Source organism: Sebastes umbrosus, chromosome 4 (assembly GCF_015220745.1).
Source record: "Sebastes umbrosus isolate fSebUmb1 chromosome 4, fSebUmb1.pri, whole genome shotgun sequence".
Taxonomy (NCBI): domain Eukaryota; kingdom Metazoa; phylum Chordata; class Actinopteri; order Perciformes; family Sebastidae; genus Sebastes; species Sebastes umbrosus.
The window spans coordinates 26,257,548-26,277,416 of record NC_051272.1 but is presented as its reverse complement, the minus strand read 5'-3'; the positions used below and the strand labels follow the sequence as shown (position 1 = coordinate 26,277,416).

Genomic DNA, 19,869 nt, shown 5'->3' with positions numbered 1-19,869 from the left:
CATGCTACTCTTCAATGGGTTTTGTGCATTTCTTACCTTCTTTCTTTTCTAGTATTCCTATGAAGGAGACAGAGACTATTATATAAAATATATATGATTAGAAAAATGGCATACAAGAATGAACATTCACTTTTATGGCAATGTTTAATGAAATATTAATTCTTAATGTATGTTTCAGTAAAACAGCTTTCTCTTAAGTGTAGAGACTTAATGCAGGGATGCAAGTATTATATTTGGTCTTTAAAGAATATCTTGTTGAAATTCTAGATAATGTAGAGTGATGCAATTCAATAAAACTATAAAAGTGAAAACTGATTTTGTGGTTTTGATTTAAAATCCTTTTGGTGATTCATATCAGTACTCGTTTCATGCGGAAAGGTTCTGGCAGATCTGTGATTACTTTAAATTCCTCTGGTGGGGTTTCTGTCCTGATTGAAGTCTAATCATCCTGCGTGACAAATGTTTACTTTATGGTTTGATAAGCATTCAAAATGGGGTAAGCTGTAAACAATCCAGTTCACCTGATCTCAACCCAACATAGCACAGGACTGCAGCAGGATGTGATGGAGTCTCATTACAGGAGCACATTCAGCGTATTGGTCATGGTTATGACGTGTCCCAAATCCAGACTAATTCTAAGCAGATTTTGAGTCTGTAGTGTGTCCACTTTGGAAATGTTGCAAAATTAAGTACACTTACACCACACACATAAGCATGCTATACTGCATACGGCCAATTTTTTAGTGTGTTGTTGATGTATCTAAGCAAGCAGCACTTTAATTTGACTCACCACTGACAATCAAATCAATTGTGAATGGTGGCGAGACACCTCCAGAAAATTCTTGGAAAACAAATGAGTAATAAATCTTGAATTAATTTTTTTTTTTTTTTTTTTTTTTTTTAAATTGCAGTCCATTTGTTAAATTTAATCAGCAGTGACATCACAAAGTCTATCTGATATCCAATGTTGCATGTATAATGTCCTATAAAAATATAATAATAAATGACTTGATAAATAAATATATCATTAAATGTAGCAAAATAATATTCAAAATAAATGTAGCCATTAATTAATTGATAAAATGTGACAAATTGATTTCCGTTTTAATTTGCTTCTTTATTTATTTATCTTTGTTTTAATTCCCTTATTTTTTTTCTTTTTATTTACTCCGTTTAATTTACCCTTTTATTTATGTATTTATTTTTATTACTTTATTTATGCATTTTTTTTTTATATATATTTTTAAATGTATGTATTTATGGCATGCATTTATTTATTTATTTCTGCACGATTTTCTAATAACGGCAAACAAATGCACATTCAATAAAGGTTTCATATAAAAATTATTTTATTCAATTTTCTTTTCATCAACTCAATATTCACTGTTAATGTGGCTACTCTATTCATCATGAACTATTTATCAAACAGAATGCTTTTTTTTTTTTTTTTAAACATAGAAAAAAGACATAAGAAGTATTTACATACTCACATCCAAATATACAGAAACATCAAAATATCCTCCCTCCCCATCTATTGTGGCACCCTGAAGCAACCTCTGTCAACTCAGTCTTGTATGGCTCTGCAGTGGATACCAACAGGTCTTCCTTCATCACATATTCTGGTGGTAGCATGCAGACTGTGCAAATGATTGACATTTTACTGGTTTACTGCACCTCGTGTTTGGCACACGTGATAGCTTGTGATAGCTTGTGATAGCTTTCAAGTTTTAATTTCATATTGGTACAATGTTCTCGCTGGTTTTATGTTACACTACTGATGAAGCCCACCATTAAAGTGAAATAATGTGTTCACAAAAATTAAAAAACGTGTTTATAACACCCTGCCCACCATCAGCTTAAAGCTTTGTTTTGATTCTTTTGGGGACTTATCTGCCCACGTGTGATTGTTTCAACATGTAGCTGGGGTACACAAGTCAAATGTTTGGACCACTATATCATATCATCAGTCTGACTAGTTTACAGAGATCCTTCCCACGCTGAGCGTGACGTAAGAGAAAAATGGCCGCTGTAAGAATATGGTGCATACAGAAAACTGAAGAAATTCCTGAGGATTTCAAGGATATCATCTCAGTATGGCAGGAGGCAGACAGAGCTCGTCGTCAGGGTGCAACTAAGAACAATGAACCCAAATGAAAGTGACATACCTCGACACTGAAGGAGGGAGGCATTTAGACTGGGTTTAGTCCATTGTGTTAAAGGCCACAAGTTTTGAGGAACCACTTGCTCGTTCAGAGGTCATGTCCATTTTAATGTCCATGGTGACCATGGGGTCTTTAAATCTTAACCCCTTTCCTCTCCCCTATTCACCACTGTCTCCATCAAAAGCCCTGGATCAGTGAGGGGGGAGGAACAGTCAGATCTTTCCGAGGATCTGCATGACTGCGGTGGTGGTGCTCTGGCCGAAGATGAAGGCTCCGCAGAGCAGGGTCACCACTCCCCACGCGGTGAGGATGACTCTGGAGAAGAGAGGGTATAAGTGACAAAGAGAAATGTAACAACTGAAGCAAATGTTGCAAGCATCTCTCAGATCAGTCAGTAAAAAACAGTCATCGGGCTGCCTCTGAGGCAAAATCACAACTGCGCTCCCATCAATTATGGAGTCAGTTAGTCAGCTGTGGGCTATAACCAAGCGGCAACCTCCGGGAGATGAGAAATGAAGGCAACATGGAAGTGACAAAAACTGCAGTTCCTCAAATGGCCACTTGAGGTTGTCTCCAAAAGCAAGTTAATCCTCATAGACCCCCCATGTTAAAATGTCCAACTTTACAGCAGAAATAAAATAAATATACATTTAATCAAATGTTTACGGCCTGGCAAAAAAAATGGTTCTGGTCTCTTTAGCTAATTTTCCCGTTCATGACAACTATACAGGGGGGTGAATGTTTATATAAGTCACCCGTTTAAAGTATATTAAGGCTCAAAGTTCGAGATAATCGATGGCGTGGCCACTTTGAGTGACAGGTGTCGTACCAGGTCGCTAGCTGCTAGCTGTCTGCTCTGCTGCGTCACCCAGGCCCGCCTCAGCTCCACCGACAATCCACCTCTTTGCCCATTTTTTGGATTAGCCGGGAGCCGGCACAGCCGAGATGGCGACAACTGGAGCCACCCAATTTGAGCTTCACAATGGCTCTTCAGAAACCTGTGGGTGACGTCACGGAGACTATGTCCCGTAAAACCACATTTTATACAGTAACTTGTGCCCTGTTTTTTGCCTACATTGGTTTACATTTTGACAAATTTGCACCATTAAAAGTATGCAGAATTAGCTATTAGCAGTTCCTGTTTGTAACATACCCATCGATGTACAGACAACCAACACTGGATTACTTTGATATTGAAGAAAATTAAAAAGTAGGGTCTTTATATTATTCGTTTATATTCATATCTTCGTGTCTGTGTTCAGATTGGTTATGACTCTGAGAAAGAGCATGTTACGCTTGAAGTTTGTTAGTGTTGCACTTGTTCGTACACAAAACAATGGCAGAAGTGATTATGTAAAGAGCTTGAGGGAGAAGTTTGAACCTTGTAAACTCTGCACACCAGACTAATCCCAAAAATGAGGCTCTATAAATAATGTTATATGTACATTGACACACATTTTAACATTTAAATGAAGTTTATTCTCACCTGGTTTTAAAGGAGACTGGCTCCGACTGCATGGCAAACATCAAACAGAGTCCTGTCCAAACACATCAGAGGGTTTAAAGGTTGCAACACATTTGCGAGAACATGAATCTGTAACCGGAGCGTTACCTGGGAAGATGAAGATGAAAAAGGCGCTGATCCCTCCGATGACGCTGATGACCTTGCTGATGTCTGGTACAAACGTGGCGATGAGCAGCGTCACCGCTATCCAAAGGACCGTCAGCGCGAGGCGGCTGCGGCTTTCGAACTCCGCCGTCACCACCCCGTCTCGCCTCCGCCGCCGCCTCAGCAGGGGGTCCTGGATCACTGATCTGATGTGCAGGAGCGGGTGTGAGTTTGATCAATCAGTATGACTAAAGACAATCTTTATGCAGCCAGAACATTGTCCCTTTTAGCACCAAATCCGTGTAACAAATGGTATCAACCCAAAAATTGCAGCAACAACTTATGAGACATAAGTGAGCATGGGAATGGCCATCATATACTTCTATCATAACGTTGTAAGTACTGTACTTTCACAATTTATTTTAATATATTAATTAATTAATTCATGTTTATTTATTAACAACTTAACACACAGTGCTGAGCTGCATCTCAAATTAATCTTCCCAGCTTTCAGATGATGTACACCACTTCTTTGTGACATATATTGTTGACCTACTATCTCCCCCTAAACACCCCCTGCATCGCCATAAAAAAGACAAAAACAAGTCTATTGTGGGTCTCAGAGGGTTAAAGTACCAAAAGTAAAATACTCATAACGACTGGCCTATTTCAGAAACATATATATTATATTATTGAATTAGTTAGTTAATCTGTTCGTTTATCCATTTAATTTTATAGCCAGTATGGGTTGAGCTAATTTTATTACTCTAAATACTGCTGGGTGGCTTAACCTATAATAATATATTATAACCTCTTAGTTTACTTTTATTTGTTATCAATAATCTAAATTTGCAAAGTAATTAGTGACTAAAATTTAAAAATAAATGTAGTGGAGTTAAAAGTACGATACTTCCCTCTGAGATGTAGTGGAGTAGAAAGCATAAAATGGAAATACTCAAGTAAAGTACCTCAAAATTGTACTTAAGTACAGTACTTGAGTAAATATACTTAGTTACATTCCACCACTGAATAAAACTCATGTAGGAAACATTTTAAACTTTCTCTTTGTAGAAACTTTGTAAGGGAAATAGTGAGAAAGATTGAGACTTTTTATAAGATTCAACTGAAGTGATATAAATTGACTAATAATTGACCGTGTCCCTGACCTGCCCAGCAGCAGGATGATGGGATAGATGGTGACGATGGAGACTCCAAACAGCAGCCTGGCAATGAGCATCAGAATGTCATCGCCGGTGTACGACATCAGAATGTCAGCCTTCACGGCCTTTCCAAATGTCAGGTACCCATAAACCCCTGCAACAGAGAAAGAGGGACGTTAAATACAAACCTCGGCATGCCAACATTCTCACAATGACAGCGCTGACTTGCTGAAATCTATCAGGTATAGTGTTTAACATGTTCGCCATCTCAGTTTAGCATGCTGACATTTTCCAGTTGGCTCTAAACACAAAGTACAGCTGAGGAACAGACGTCTCTGTATCAAAACCACCCAAACACACACATTTTATTATTTTATTATTACATATGTTTCCTCTGGTGCTGATGTTGCACTGAGAGAAATCGGGTGTATCGGGTAGAGGAGAGGGGAAGTAGAGGCTCGTCTGACCTGTGAGGGAGTAGATGACGAGACAAAAGATCATGGAGACCACAGAGATGAAGACCCAATGAGAGAGACGCTGGTTCTCCATGCTGCTGTAGATGGTGATGGACGCCTCGTGGCACTGGAACAAAATACACAGACAAGATGATTAAAGGTGAGATCAACTGGTGTTGTGTTTGGTTGGAATTAATCTCTATAAACCGATGTCTGCATATGAACGCAGAATCTGGAGGCAAAGGGACAAGATTTTGGTACCGGAAGCGTTCCGATTTCCGTTTGTAGTCTGAGTAGTATTGACCAATCACGTTTGAGCGGCCTTTGGTTGTATGCAGGTAAACAGTCCGTGTGGAGAGCAAAACAGACGGAACACATTGGCCCGAAACGCAGTCTCAGAACCCATTGGCTATCGTCTGATGATGATTTAGCTTTTAATCTTCATTGATATGCAGAGTAAACTGGCTACTTAATCCGGTCATAGATGTCATCTCTCAACTCAAACTCCAGTCTCAAGTTACACAGCTCCAGACTGCAAAATCTGTCAAGTGCCACAAAACATTTTCATTGGTCACACCGGTGCGCCTGACCTTTAGCAGGTCTTTCTCTGTGTGTCTATGTGTCAAACCGCGCCCTGTACTCCTCCTCGAGCGACATAATTCCATATGAAGAGACCTATTAATTGTTTTTATGGCAAGAAAAATGCTGCAGTGCCCGTTACACCACTTGTCTCCCCGGTCCCCGGTAAGATGCCCAATCCTGATCAGAGGTGCCGGATTCATTTCACAAGTGGGGAGAGCAAAAAGTGTGTGTATGTGTCAATGTTCATTTAATAACATGAGGTGACTTTACCACTAATTTCTTCTCTGAATTGATCGATCGTCAAACAGTTGATCTGCTCTGAGTGCATCTCTCTCTCTGTCGCTCGACCACACATACATTACATTACTACTCTTATACCAAATAATATGTAAACTAGGGCTGTCAAAGTTAACGCGATAACGCAATACCGCAAATTCATCTTAATGCCACTAATTTCTTTAATGCATTAATGCAACCGACCTTTAGGAGATTGAAGCGGGCTATCACATGAAACTAGAAAACCTAATGAATCCAATGGTACCAATCTTGTAATACTAGCTTCTTGCAAAGGAGGCTAAATAACACTCCAAACTTATGCAAAATTTTGGCGAGGAAAAACTGGCATTGCCATTTTCAAAGGGGTCCCTTGACCTCTGACCTCAAGATATGTAAATGAAAATGGGTTCTATGGGTACCCACGAGTCTCCCCTTTACAGACATGCCCACTTTATGATAATCACATGCAGTTTCAAGTCGTAGTCAAGTCAGCACACTGACACACTGACAGCTGTTGTTGCCTGTTGGGCTTCAGTTTGCCATGTTATGATTTGAGCATATTGTTTTATGCTAAATGCAGTACCTGTGAGGGTTTCTGGACAATATTTGTCATTGTTTTGTGTCATTAATTGATTTCCAATAATAAATATTGTGCAATTAATTTGAGATTAACTATGGACAATCATTGGATTTATTGTAATTAAATATTTTAATCAATTGAAAGCCCTAATGTGAACATGTGGATTGCACTTAAATCCGGCGTTGGCCATTTTCACATGGTAGTACAGCAAGCGAGTGCTTTGTGACATTTTACACATTATTTATCTGCACCTTTATTCCTGTTTACAAACTTTTAAATAATGTGTTCAGCATTACCAATGTGTAGGCCGACAGGAACTGACAGAACGCTTAAAGGTACAACATGTAGCACTGGCAGCTAGCGTTTTAAAATGGGTAACAGCAGTACAAATTCAAAACATTGGAGTTGTGGCCCGTCCGCCCCTCCGGTGTGACCGACAGCAGTTGGCACAAGTTTTCGCAATTTGAGGATTACCTTCTAGACACCACCGCATTAGCCTCTGGCCAGCAGTAGTCAGAATCACTTCACCGGCTGTGTGTCTCAAATACTCTCTGCTGCCTTGACAACCCAGCTGCACACGGACCACTGGGAGATGTGCCGAGGCTTTACAGGTCGAGTAGAATCTAACGTTAACGTTATCTCTGTTGATACAGTATTGTTAGCTTGCTTCCATGGCTGCAGAAGGCTGTGTTTGCGTGCCAATTTGTTTCCTATGTGGCAGCGGGGTGTTGAAATGGTCAGTGGACGAGATCACACTGGTAAAAAACAAAAACAGACGATCCAGACCAGAATGGAAATTTCAAAAGGAGAACATACTGGCATTGTTGTTGGAGAAGCCAGTATTTCAATTCAATAGGTTTCCTTAATCTTTGATGACATATCATGGTAAACAATGACCGGCGCACAGAAGAGGCCCAGCTATCAGTAAAGATGCCATCTATCTGGCTACACCGGAACGTTGCCTCCAGACGCTAAATCGCCGTCAGACCGATAGCCGATAGGTTCCAAGACTGGGTTGGAAATAAACTCCAGGGTGAGACCAAACACAGATTCACTGACTGATAAAACAGAGACTAGTTGTTGGTCAGGATTATGTGCCTCTCTAGCAGCCAACCTTGGATTTTCCTCATCTGCTTGGAGCTCACGGTGCTGGGTAGGGATCCAAAGGTTCTTATTATCTCTGATCTCTCTGCCGGTGTGATGAACCGAGATGAGATAGGGAATTAAATGAAGGCTATGGGCTACGAGCGGCACAATGGAGTGAGTTAAACAATCACAGAGGTCAGGATACAGACTCTTGTCCCCACTTGATCCCAGCTGCCGTCGCCCGCTTTTAAATCTCGTTTTTACCTTTCCTGGCTTCCCCTCCTCCACTCCTCTCAGGATCTCATCAGCTCGCTTTTCAACCCTTTGCAGTGCAATCACTCACCCTGCGGGAGTGTGTCTCTGTGAGTGTTTGTGTGAGAGGACATGCATCAGTCCATTCCTTCTCCACCCCCCCACCCCCCTTTTATTAGATCTTGCCAGGGTCCCTTAGGGGTTACCTTGGCAACTTGGGAAGTTACACATCAGTCCGTCTTGCTTTAGATTGACAGAATGATCGTTTTTTCCCCGTACTCTACACTGCTATTAAATATGAAATGCTCACTCTGCAGAGATCCTGCAGTGCACAGCAGCCCCCGGCTGATGACCTTTACTGCAATTTAACACTCTGTCCTGAGAAAGTCCAGCTCCTTAAGATTATTGATAAAACACACTCAGTATCACGTCAATATCTGCCACTGTTGCATCATACAAATATGTTGAAGCACTCATTTACCTCTAGTGGTGTTGCTCCATGTAGATTTGGTTTGGTTTATTTGTCCAGGTTTTTCTCTGAAACATCTGCCTCCAACCCAATACAATGGAAGTGAATGGAATTTTGTTTGTGGTGCTCACAACACTGAAACATTATATTTATAAAATAATCAATAATCAGTGTGCCTTTCCAGAATCAGATTCCCTGTTTCTCTAGAATAATCCAAAGACTTTGTTGTCTCATATGTACGGAAGCCCATTTCCGCCAATGTAATGAAAAAAAAAAGATCCCGTCAGTCATTATAATGAGAAACTTTATCGGAATGAGTTAGTATCTCAAAACATTGTTGCCTACTGAAGCTTTAATATCTTATACAAGCAATGCGGTCAATAGTCCATCTTACACACACACACACGCACACGCACACGCACACGCATTAGTGGCGGCATATCATTTTGAAACATTCCGTGCGCTAAAGAGGCCGTGGTCATTTCACGCATTTCTGTGAGATCCATAGACTACACGCTCTCACAAGGCGAGCCGTGCAGCAGATTTTTTCCCTCCTTTACGTGTTGCTGTTCGGAACAGCTTTTAACACGGTTGCCTTTGAGGTGTAGGCAGAAATGTCAGAGACAGACCTGGACAAATATTGTAAAACCCAAACTGCTAAACTACAAGGCTAGAGAATCCCTCTTTAAATGTAGTCGCTTGCATGTATTTGCAATTTTGCAGCCATAACTGAAGCATGCAGGCACACATACATAAACCTTCACACAAACAGCTGCGCACTCAGTGGCCTCCAGCCTTACCACAGCGTGATGTTCCAAACACATGTTAAGCAGGTCTCAGAGGCTCTTACATGAATACATTTCAGATTTGTTGCACTCACTTGGAAACCGAAGCAGATGGTCGGGATGGCGCTGAACATGGAGGCCCAGGAGCTGATCCTGCACACAGACAGGAGACACCAGAGTCATTTTTTTCTGGAGTTCACAAATGCCACGAGAAGAAGAAGAAATAAGCCGTTATTATTAGGGCACCGTTCATAATGCCGTGGCATTTAGAGACACTTCACTTTAGAGTTCATCTGTCAAATCAGAGGCGCACGGCTGACAACAGCAGCCGAGGGAAGTCAGAGAGCCAGACAAGAGTGTCTTAAAGCTAGGGTTGGTAGTGTTCTTCAAAAACATATTTTGAATGAATTGCTCATTTCATCCCAACAGCAATCAATAAATCAGAAGATTACCACTTGTCTCATATCTGTTTGTTAGATATGGAGCTACAGCCAGCAGACGGTCAGCTTAACTTAGCATCAAGACTGGTGACAGGGGGAAGCAGTTAGCGTGGCTCTGTCCAAAGGTAACAAATCCACCTATAATCACAGCCTCATGAAACTTTACAACCACAAACTAGAGACCTAGGGCATTCAGAGGATGGATGGCTTTCCTAGGCAGATTGACAATAAGGGGGTTTCTGAGCAGTTTCCAAGAACAGAAGTGCTCGCCATCTAATCACCGAAAATTGCAATTCTTGCAGAAATCTCCAAATGTAGTAATATTTTGATACCAAATCACAGCATGGCTTGTTCTATGGTGTTCCTCAAGGTCTTGGTGTCTTAATGTGGTATTTTGGAGGGATTATTTATCATTTTTTATCAATTCTCTAGTGTTAAAAAAATGGTTAAATTTAGCACCAAATCTGAGTAACAAATGGTATCAACCCATAAATTTTCTGCAACAACTTAAGAGACATAATAGAGCATGGGAATGGCCATCATATACTTCCATTATAATGTTCTTAGCCCAATACAATTATTTTTAAATAATTAATTAATTCCTGTTTATTTCTGATTTATGACTTTAACAACTTGACACACAGTGCTGAGCTGCATCTCAAATTAATCTTCATGTTCCCAGCTTTCAGATGATGTACACCACTTCTATGTGACATCTACTGTTGACTTTTTATCCTCCTCTGAACATCCCCTGTCACCCACTAAAAAAAGAGCCGGGGTTAATAGACAAATATGAGAGCAGTATCGGTATTTTTATCTAACTCTCTGTAAGACTGTAAATAAGGTTAACTCCCATAATGTCATGAAAAAAACACTGCTAACAGGAGGAAGACAGTTCTTAAAATAACAAACATGTAGCTGTGCAGGACTGAAAACGAGTCAGTTAACTACAGCATCGATGATTCACAGCACTCCTGATGGAACCAATTTGCCTGACACATCTACTCTCTAAACTCATTTTGACTTCACTAGTCATTGTGACCAGTGGTGCAAATAGATAGTTTGGAGCCCTGGATCCCATCACACACACACGCACATATATACATACCCACCACTGTAGAGCGGGGCGATGTGAACCAGAACAGCAGGCGAGGTGTGGTATTTGATGATGATGGCGACGGTCAGGTAGGTAGCAGCCAGAGTGCCTAGGACACTGTGAGAGGACAGAGACAAAGCACCTGCTTCAGACAGATATCAGACAAACAGAGACATTTAAATCAAAGTGCAATAGATGAGTGGATTACTGGAAACTGACCGCAGGGGTCCGGACCTTCAGTGGGGCCGGTCATTTATCTACAGTATATACACACACACACACACACACGGGCATGACTGTGACAAAAGAGTGTGTGACTAGTATTCTTCAGCATAAACAAATAGATGTTAAATAGAACAATGAAAACATTGTGACATTGTGTCTATCTATCTATCTATCTATCTATCTATCTATCTATCTATCTATCTATCTATCTATCTATCTAATTATTAGGACTGGGACCCTGCAGGAGCAGGCAGTTATAACTTTGCTGCTGGTGGGAGCAAGCGTTTATAAAACTAAACTGTAGTGGTAACCAGAATGATGGATTCAACAAGTGAAGTTGAAAAGAAGATTAAAGCAGGTCATGAACCGCTCAGCGGCTGCACAGTCTTTCTCTCTGAGCATTTGTCTGAGTAGAACTCCCTTCAAAAAAAAACAAGGACAATAACTGCGCGGCTCTAATTACTGATCAAATGTACCGTTAAATTAAATTCACCATCTTTTCTGGATCTGTCCAAGCATCTCCTGTAATTTGGCAAACCTATAATCTACCAAAGAGCACGTGTTAAAGTATTATTTTACCATGTGTCTCTGTAACGTGAATGGACGGATAGGAAAAGCAGTCCGGTGAGTGACTCTTCTCCCTCTATTCACACCACTTCAACACAACACAGCGCTTTGTCCTGTTACTGTGGTGACTTCCTGATTTTAGCATCTTTTCTCTCGTCAACTTCTCACAGAACTTCATCTGAATTTATTATCGTTTTTTTTTTGTTTTTGTTTTGGAAGCCTCTCACCTCCTCCCGTGCTGCAGTACCACTGTCCAACTGAACTGTTACCGATGCACCGGCAGGGGTGCTGTTTTACCTTATTAAATACAGTTTAATGAGCGATATCTGGTTTGCAAATATAAAGTTAACTATCAAAGATGGACATGAAATTACTGCATACAATGTACATTTTGAATTAAAAACATTTACAGAAACATTTAATATTTTTAAAAGTCATATTTTTTGTATCGTGACAACACCACTCCTACATCACTGCAGCAAGATGAGAAGTTTAACCATTGGAGCTCAGCAGAAACATGATTTTCAGGGGGTGTTGAACTGCTTTTTCAATGGCAATCTGCCAGTTAGGTTAGGAGATATCTTGTGTATAAATTGGACTTTTTGACATGTAGGTGGCAGTGTGAGAAAAGCTCATAGAGACAGATTTTAAGTGCATTCATGGAAATACACATGAAATATATGCACATTAGATTGAAATTTGCATTTGTATTTTGTGGAAATCTGGTTCTGACTGATCTGGCCCGTAGTTGTTGTCCTATGTTGTCAAAAATAAAAACTATGTTTTTATACCAAACACACACTAAAACTACTCTATAATTAAATTTAAATAAAACTTGGCAAAAATATTATAGTAAAGACTATTTCAAATCCAAAACATTCTGTACTGCTATGTCTTATTTCTAAACCGTATGTGTGGAAAAAAATGTGGATGTGTGTAGCTTGCCACACCACATACGCATGACTCCCACACTGACCTGATGTATTTCTGAATGCTGATCTCTTTGTGGATGGACAGCGGCAGGATGAGGAGGACGCAGAGCAGCACCAGGCCGAAGCGCTGGTCGGTGTAGAAGTGGTGCGGCATCTGGGACTCCGGTAGATCAGTTATCAGCTCATACAGGGAGCCGCACACTGACAGGTAAACAACAACAACAACACACAGACATGACAACATGCAAGCACATAAGTACAGATTTAGGAAGCATGGAAAATGCTAAATAATCAGAGATTTAATTCAAACTGCCTTAAAGATTAGGAACATGAGAGGTATCATTTTCTGAAGATGCAACTGTGATGTGGCCAAATATTAGTGGCCATTTCACCACAATCTGTTATCAGGTTAGACTCAACGCTACAAGTAACGGACATAAATCTGCTTTTAACTGAGAGGAGACAAAAGCCAAGCAAGGTCACAGAGATTCCTCCTCTCTAACACAAGAGGAGGGGAGGGATCGTTATCGACCGGTTTTTACTTCAGAGAGGAATAGTGGAGGTGGGCCACTAACAGAAAAAACACCAAGAGATTCAAAGCCAAGTTCAAGGAGGCAACGGACTAGAAGTAAAAAAGTGCTCATGATCACAGTAATGTTTCCTTTTCCCATTTATGAAATGAGGTCTGTTCAAACCCAAATGGGTAATTTACAAAAATGAGTATAAGTAATAAAGCTAAAAAAGATTCGACAAAAAAAAGTACAAATCAGTACTTCGTGCTAAGGCCTGCACACTCTACAGACTCTCCAACTCACACTTCTCCAGCTGGTCGTCCACTATAACCAGAAAGGCCACAGAGATCATGAAGAGGTTGAAGACGAAGCAGATCTCACAGAGCTGACCGATGGCTGGCCCGCACACCTCCTTCACCACCGCCTGGTAAGTGCACTGGCCACTGATGGACGAGGAGTAGCCCAGGATGATCAGACCGCTGATCAGAAACACGAGGGAGACCTGAGGGGGGTGAAGGAAGGCAGAATGATGGAGCTAATGCTATGTTCACACTACGAGCGACAAAAGCAACAAAACTGCCAGCGTGGCTAGCTACATTGTCGGCGAGTAGCCGTTGAAGTGCTGCTCAAGCGCTCGTTCACATAGTTGTGCCGTTAAATAGCACTGGGAACTTTTTTTCTTTTTTTAGATGGAATGGAACAGTGTGAAACAAAAACATAGGATTGGTTGACGCTTCACCATCTCATTGGAATGCTGAAAAAAGTGATGTGGCGATCGAACCGCTGAGCATGGTATCAAAGCATTTTTACAAAGACACATAAAATAAACAATCTTGATAATTAACCCTTAAATTTGTTGCAGCAATTTTTGGGTTGATACCATCTGTTACATAGATTGGTGCTAAATTTAACCATTTTTTACCACTTGAGAATTGATAAAAATGATCAATAATCCCTCCAAAATACCACATTAAGACACCAAGACATTGAGGAACACCATAGAAAAAGACATGCTGTGATTTGGTATCAAAAACTTTTTGACATTTGGAGATTTCCGCAAGAATTGCATTTTTTGGCGATTTGATGGCGAGCACTTTTGTTCTGTAAACTGCTCAGAAACCCCCTTATTGTCAATCTAGCTAATAAGCCATCAATCTTCTGAATGCTCTAGGTCTCTAGTTTGTGTTTGTAAAGTTTCATGAGGCTGTGATTATCCTAGAGGTCACCACAGGTCATTTTATACAGTGAGGTCAAGTTTAAAAAAAAAAAAATGGTCTCACTACAATGAAATGGTTACTATGGGGCCTAACATCATCACACATGAATATAATTGGGCTCATTGGATCCACAAGAGTCTCAGATTTACAATCGTACCCAATTTATGTAATTCCAAGACTGTTTAGGGAACCCAGTATGCAGAAATATTCAAATAAACCATTTTACAATAGGCAAAAAAAAATAATTCCTGACTGAAATACAAATGACACTAATACACCTGCTGAATGCCTGGGTGGATGAGTGTCATTTTGAGGTTGTAAAGCAGTGTGACAAGTCTATTAAATGAAAAGTGAAGATAGTGAAAATGACACAAAGGCAAAACTAATAAGGATAGGAACTATTAGAAAGGCCTCCCTATGGGGATGTCAAATGGAAACGCAAATATACAGAATATGTCTTTGTGCTTGCTCTGAATGTTGGAGGCCTGGGATGGAATGAAATGGAAGTGATACAGATGAACTGACACGGCCAACTTAACCATATTATCCCATTTTGGCTTGTATTTCCTATAGCTGCCATAATATAACAGTCCAAAGGGAATGGGGTAGTTATTTGTGACCGTCCTAAACATTCCAGTCAAAACTTTCAAACCCTTTATATAAGAGGTGTGCCAAGACATTACTTTCACAACCCAGGAGGTTGGGTCAATGCATCAGGATCAATGTCAGCGTCTTCTTCTAATATGCTAATAAGAAGCAGGGAGTTACTTGACTCTAATGAGAGGTGTGGAAGATAAAGTGTTTCCCCAATAACAATAAGAACACCAGCTACACAACCTAAACAGGAAGGAAAAACACTGGAGAGAGGACAGATCCTCCAGGGTTATAGATCCCTGCTGAACAGCTTTAAGGTCAAAGTCTGGAATTAGTCATTGCAACATTGCCATATTAATGACAGCAGCAATTATGCAAATAAGCTCCATAGAAAATCTGAAGGGAATGCACGTAGGAGGGACTTTGGAAGAGTGTAAAAGAGTAAGCTCGGGCGCAAACTAGAAAAGTCCATGATCCAATTAAGCTCTAAAGTTACCGTCAAGTGTCCAGTCAGATATTTAGAACCATTGTAGTGTAACGGGGAGACATGGTTTAAGGTCTTTGACCTCATTTAGCACCAATTACACTGTCCAGGCTTTTTTTTTTTTTAGGAGATTATAGGAGGAAAACCCCATCAAAGCTGCAAAAACGGTGCATAATGAGCTTAACAGCAACAGTTAATACTGCCATTGATTAAATATATTTAAAATGAACTAATCTTTAGACATTGTGTAGTGCAGGACGTCATCCCAGATCAAGATGTAGAGGATTATTGGAGGGTCTAATAGCCAACATCATATGACGCTGTCTTCAGTTATTTGATTAGTATTTTCTAGGGCTGTAAAAGGTAACGCAATAATAACGTGTTGACGCAAATTCGTTTTAACACCACTAATTCCTTTAACGCGACCGTTCTTTCGGCGGTAGTAGCGGACTAAACCTAAGGAATCCATTGGTACCAACCTTTTCATACAAGCTTGTCAGGAAGGAAAATTACGCTAAATTTTGGCAAGGAAAAACTGTCATGGCCATTTTCAAAGGGGTCCCTTGACCTCTGACCTCAAGACATGTGAATGAAAATGGGTTCTATGATTACCCACGAGTCTCCCCTTTACAGACATGCCCACTTTATGATAATCACATGCAGTTTGGGGCAAGTCTTAGTCAAGTCAGCACACTGACAGCTGTTGCTGCCTGTTGGGCTGCAGTTTGCCATGTTATGATTTGAGCATATTTGTTTATGCTAAATGCAGTACCTGTGAGGGTTTCTGGACAATATGTGTCATTGTTTTGTAAAGCAAGTATATTTGCCCACTCGCATGTTGATAAGACTATTGAATACTTGACAGATCTCCTTTTAAGGTATATTTTGAACGGATAAAAAAGAATTGATTAATTTGCGATTAACTATGGACAATCATGCGATTAAATATTTTAATCGATTGACAACACTAGTATTTCCATTATTAGTTCATGTAGATATCATTTTTTTCAATTAATCATTGTCTCAATCACTGTCAAATTTTCCAAAGCCTAAGTGTTGCCTCCAATTGTCTGAACGACAGTCCTAAATTGAACAGTATTCAATTCAAAAAGTGAGCTACAGACTGTGGTGTGAAAGAGGTTTCTCATAATGACACTGTGTATAATACTAAGGGGCCTTCTGAAGCTCTATTTAGCTTTTTAGCCTATTTCAGCTAACTGTTTTGGTTTTACAGCACATGTAATGTATTATTTAGTTTCACCGCTTTTATCAACTACCTGAAGACAATTGAATTAGACAAAAAAAAGCACCAAACAGCAGACAGACAATGTTAGCAACTAGCATTTGCTGGGACCAAAATCCATTTATCTTCATAGTTTAGTCAGTGAGACTTCCTGCTTAATTGCCGCAACTTCATCATCATCGCCATCGCAGCATGCAGGTTTTGGTTGCTTAGTAACGGCAGGTGCGACAGGAGCACAACATCCCAAGCACCTTGGTAAAAAAAAGGATGAAAGCGGCACAGCTGGCATTTTCCACACGTTTTAGATAAGTCCTTACTCATGTTACCAATTTCATGAGCTTGTAATATGAGGCTGTTCATCTGTCAGCTTGTTTTGACATTTTTCTGCCTCCATGTGACAAAAAAATCAATACATGCAGCTTTAAAAAGGTGCTAAATATGAGATTTGGGAGCATTTCTATTGCCTAAACGGCTCTCAAAATGGCAACGGCTGCATAGGTTTTTGTCAAAAAAAACACTGGAGTTTTGTTTCTTTGCTTCTAAACTCTTTGCGGCTAGGTCAACAAAGCCAGGATAAACTCGGATTACAACACACTCAGAGGGAGAGTGACTTCATTCTCTGCTCAGGTAGACATTACTCCTCTATATCTTTACATAGACAATAGTTGTTTGATGCTATACTAATGCTCTGGATATCGTATAGAGCACCTTTAAACTTAATATCAAAATTGTGTTCGAATTATATCTTAGAAGTTTTGGTGGACAAAAACTTCTCATTGGATTTCACATTCAACTTTGGAATTGGAGGACATGACAAGGAAACCACATGGTGTCAAATCAAACCGCCTACAAGCAAGGAAAAAAATGACAGCTCAAACAGAGCGTTCCAGACAGAGGGTGAAAAGAGGTGCTACAGCACAGTTGGTATGAGAAGAGGTTTTTTTTAACATTAAAGCATGTACATTAAACATTTAAACAAACCGTAGGAAACCCAAAAGTATGCAACTGAAAATGAGCATAAGTCTCCTTTAATCGAAGCCCTTTGTCTCTACTTCCAGGTGATTTATCCAAAAAGACAAAGTGGAAGTTATAAAAGAGGACAGCCAGGGCAGGCAGGAGAATAAAGGAATGATTTATATGTTTCTATTAAACTCTTGGACAGTTTGAGCTGTAGATATACAAAAATAAGTAAAAGAGGAAATGCTTGGTTTGCTTATCAGACTGAGTTTTTCCCATTGATTTCTCTCAGGACAAACTCCAAAACTAGAGGGCACAGTTTCTCAAGCAGAATTTCCCTAATCCACATGGGAAATACACCCTCCACCCCCAAAAAAAGAAATTTGTCCTTGGATTTGTGGGGAGTCTGGGAACTTTTTACACATCACTAAAAGACAAAGATTCAAGTCAATTTTCAGGGATATAGTGATGACTATTCTACCTTTTTTCTTTTCTTAAAGCTGACTCGGTGTAAACTGCGCAGAATTACAATGTACTTCTATTAGGTGCAAATGGCAAATAAAACTCTTGAATCTTGAAAAGGTTATGCACAATGACTTCTGGCTTTGGCAGAAGACTATGCTAAATACAAAATCCCCAAATCAGTTTCAATAAAGCAGCGGTGTGAGCGACAGTAGACTGATAAAAGTGAATCTAAAAAGGTGCTGAGATCAAGTCTACCCCACCCCCAAGAACAAAAATAATTTGTTCTGGGCAGTCTGGGAACTTTTTTGCACATCACTAAAAAACAGAGATTCAAGTCAATTTCCAGGGTCAAAGTGATGACTAACTGGAGTGAAAAGGATACGCACAATGACTTCTGGCTTTGGCAGAACACTATGCTATATATAATAAATCAGTTTCAGTAAAGCAGTGGTGTGAGCCACAGTACACTGATAAAAGTGAATCTAAAGAGGTGGTTGAGGTCAAGTCTACCATGACCTCTCCTGTCAGGTGGGACAGATCACAATCTCCTTAATTGATCTCAGTGGACCTCAGTCAGCACTCAGCAGATAAGATGCATCTCCTCTGCAACAAACTCCCAATGAAAAACATATCAAACTGTTTTGATAAATAACCTTTAACAAAAACAGTTTGGCTGCATCAACTTTCTGCAGAAACATCTTCATTTAATGTTTTTTTTATATATTTTAAAAAGGCCTCCATTACCAGCTCCACGGTGACTGCGCTGCGGATGCCCCCGGCCCTCTCGAAGGCCCAGGGGAAGTTGAGCAGCCCGGCTCCCAGAGCGGACTTCAGCATGATGAAGATGGCCCCCATGGAGCCGAGCCGGGGCCCGGCGGACACGTGCAGCGGCGGCTTGGCTGAGGCTGAAGCCAGCAGGCTGATGCTCTCTCTGGCTAACTCCTCCATGCTTACACCGGCGGGAAAAAACTCACACTGACGCACACGCGTCCTCTCAAGCTACAGAGATAGATACACCCACCCGAGCAGCCGGGTCAGCTCTCGACCACTCCCTGAGCACCGCGCGGGGCTCTGTGGGCCGGACCCAGGGCCGAGCAGTGAGAGAGGAGAGCCGGCAGGAGGGAGGACGGGTGGTGCTGCCTTCAGGTGCTGCCTTCAGGTGCTGCTCGGACACTGTTGCAGAGAGAACTACAGGGGACTCTGTACTACGTTTTTAATGACATTTTAATACATAAATATGACAAGAATATGCATCTAACCTCTATGAATATTTTCTATGAATGAAAAGGCTTCAACTTTACCATAACTTTCTGCGTATCATAACAAAACACACCATGGTTATTATTTCCAGCATAAGGGGACTCCATGGTCCCCAAACTAGTCATGATCAAATCATGATTAAAAAAATAAAATAATAATAATAATAATAATAATAATTTGGCATGATTTGTCAGCCCACTGACTATTTATTTATTTATTTTATTTTATTGATATGTTTGTAAGGGGCCACGTATTCTGAGATAGTAAACATAGATGTTACTACTTGATGTATTGCAGACTATCACAGTTAGTTTAAAGGGACTGTTTGTAAGAATGTAACAGCGACACCTGTGGCCGTTAAGTCAATGAAAGTCAGCGTCCTGTTGCTCGCGCTCACCCGTGTGCACGCGCTAAATGAATGTGAGCGAGCATCCGTAAAAACAGTGAGGCTACACACGTCA

At 40.4% G+C, this 19,869-nt stretch overlaps 1 protein-coding gene across 1 annotated transcript; it reads right to left on the bottom strand.

Annotated features, from left to right (window-relative positions):
• Positions 1-1,335: 1,335 nt before the first annotated feature.
• slc38a8a (solute carrier family 38 member 8a) lies at positions 1,336-19,096 on the bottom strand. The gene is made up of 10 exons (XM_037765956.1): positions 18,893-19,096; positions 13,492-13,690; positions 12,721-12,877; positions 10,965-11,069; positions 9,512-9,569; positions 5,399-5,513; positions 4,938-5,085; positions 3,775-3,977; positions 3,649-3,700; positions 1,336-2,477 (listed from the first exon to the last, which is right to left on the bottom strand). Exons 1-10 carry the CDS (start codon positions 19,094-19,096, stop codon positions 2,375-2,377), a joined length of 1,344 nt encoding a protein of 447 aa, XP_037621884.1. The 3' UTR covers positions 1,336-2,374.
• Positions 19,097-19,869: the final 773 nt, after the last annotated feature.

What these genes read in the sequence shown, in the direction of transcription:
- slc38a8a (XM_037765956.1), bottom strand. Translation starts at nt 19,096, where the DNA reads ATGGAGGAGTTAGCCAGAGAGAGCATCAGCCTGCTGGCTTCAGCCTCA. An exon ending in CGTCATCTACTCCCTCACAG is followed by an intron (nt 5,086 to 5,398) that starts GTCAGACGAGCC and finishes TCTCTGTTGCAG; the next exon opens with GGGTTTATGGGTACCTGACA. An exon ending in ATCATCCTGCTGCTGGGCAG is followed by an intron (nt 3,978 to 4,937) that starts GTCAGGGACACG and finishes CCTGCACATCAG; the next exon opens with ATCAGTGATCCAGGACCCCC.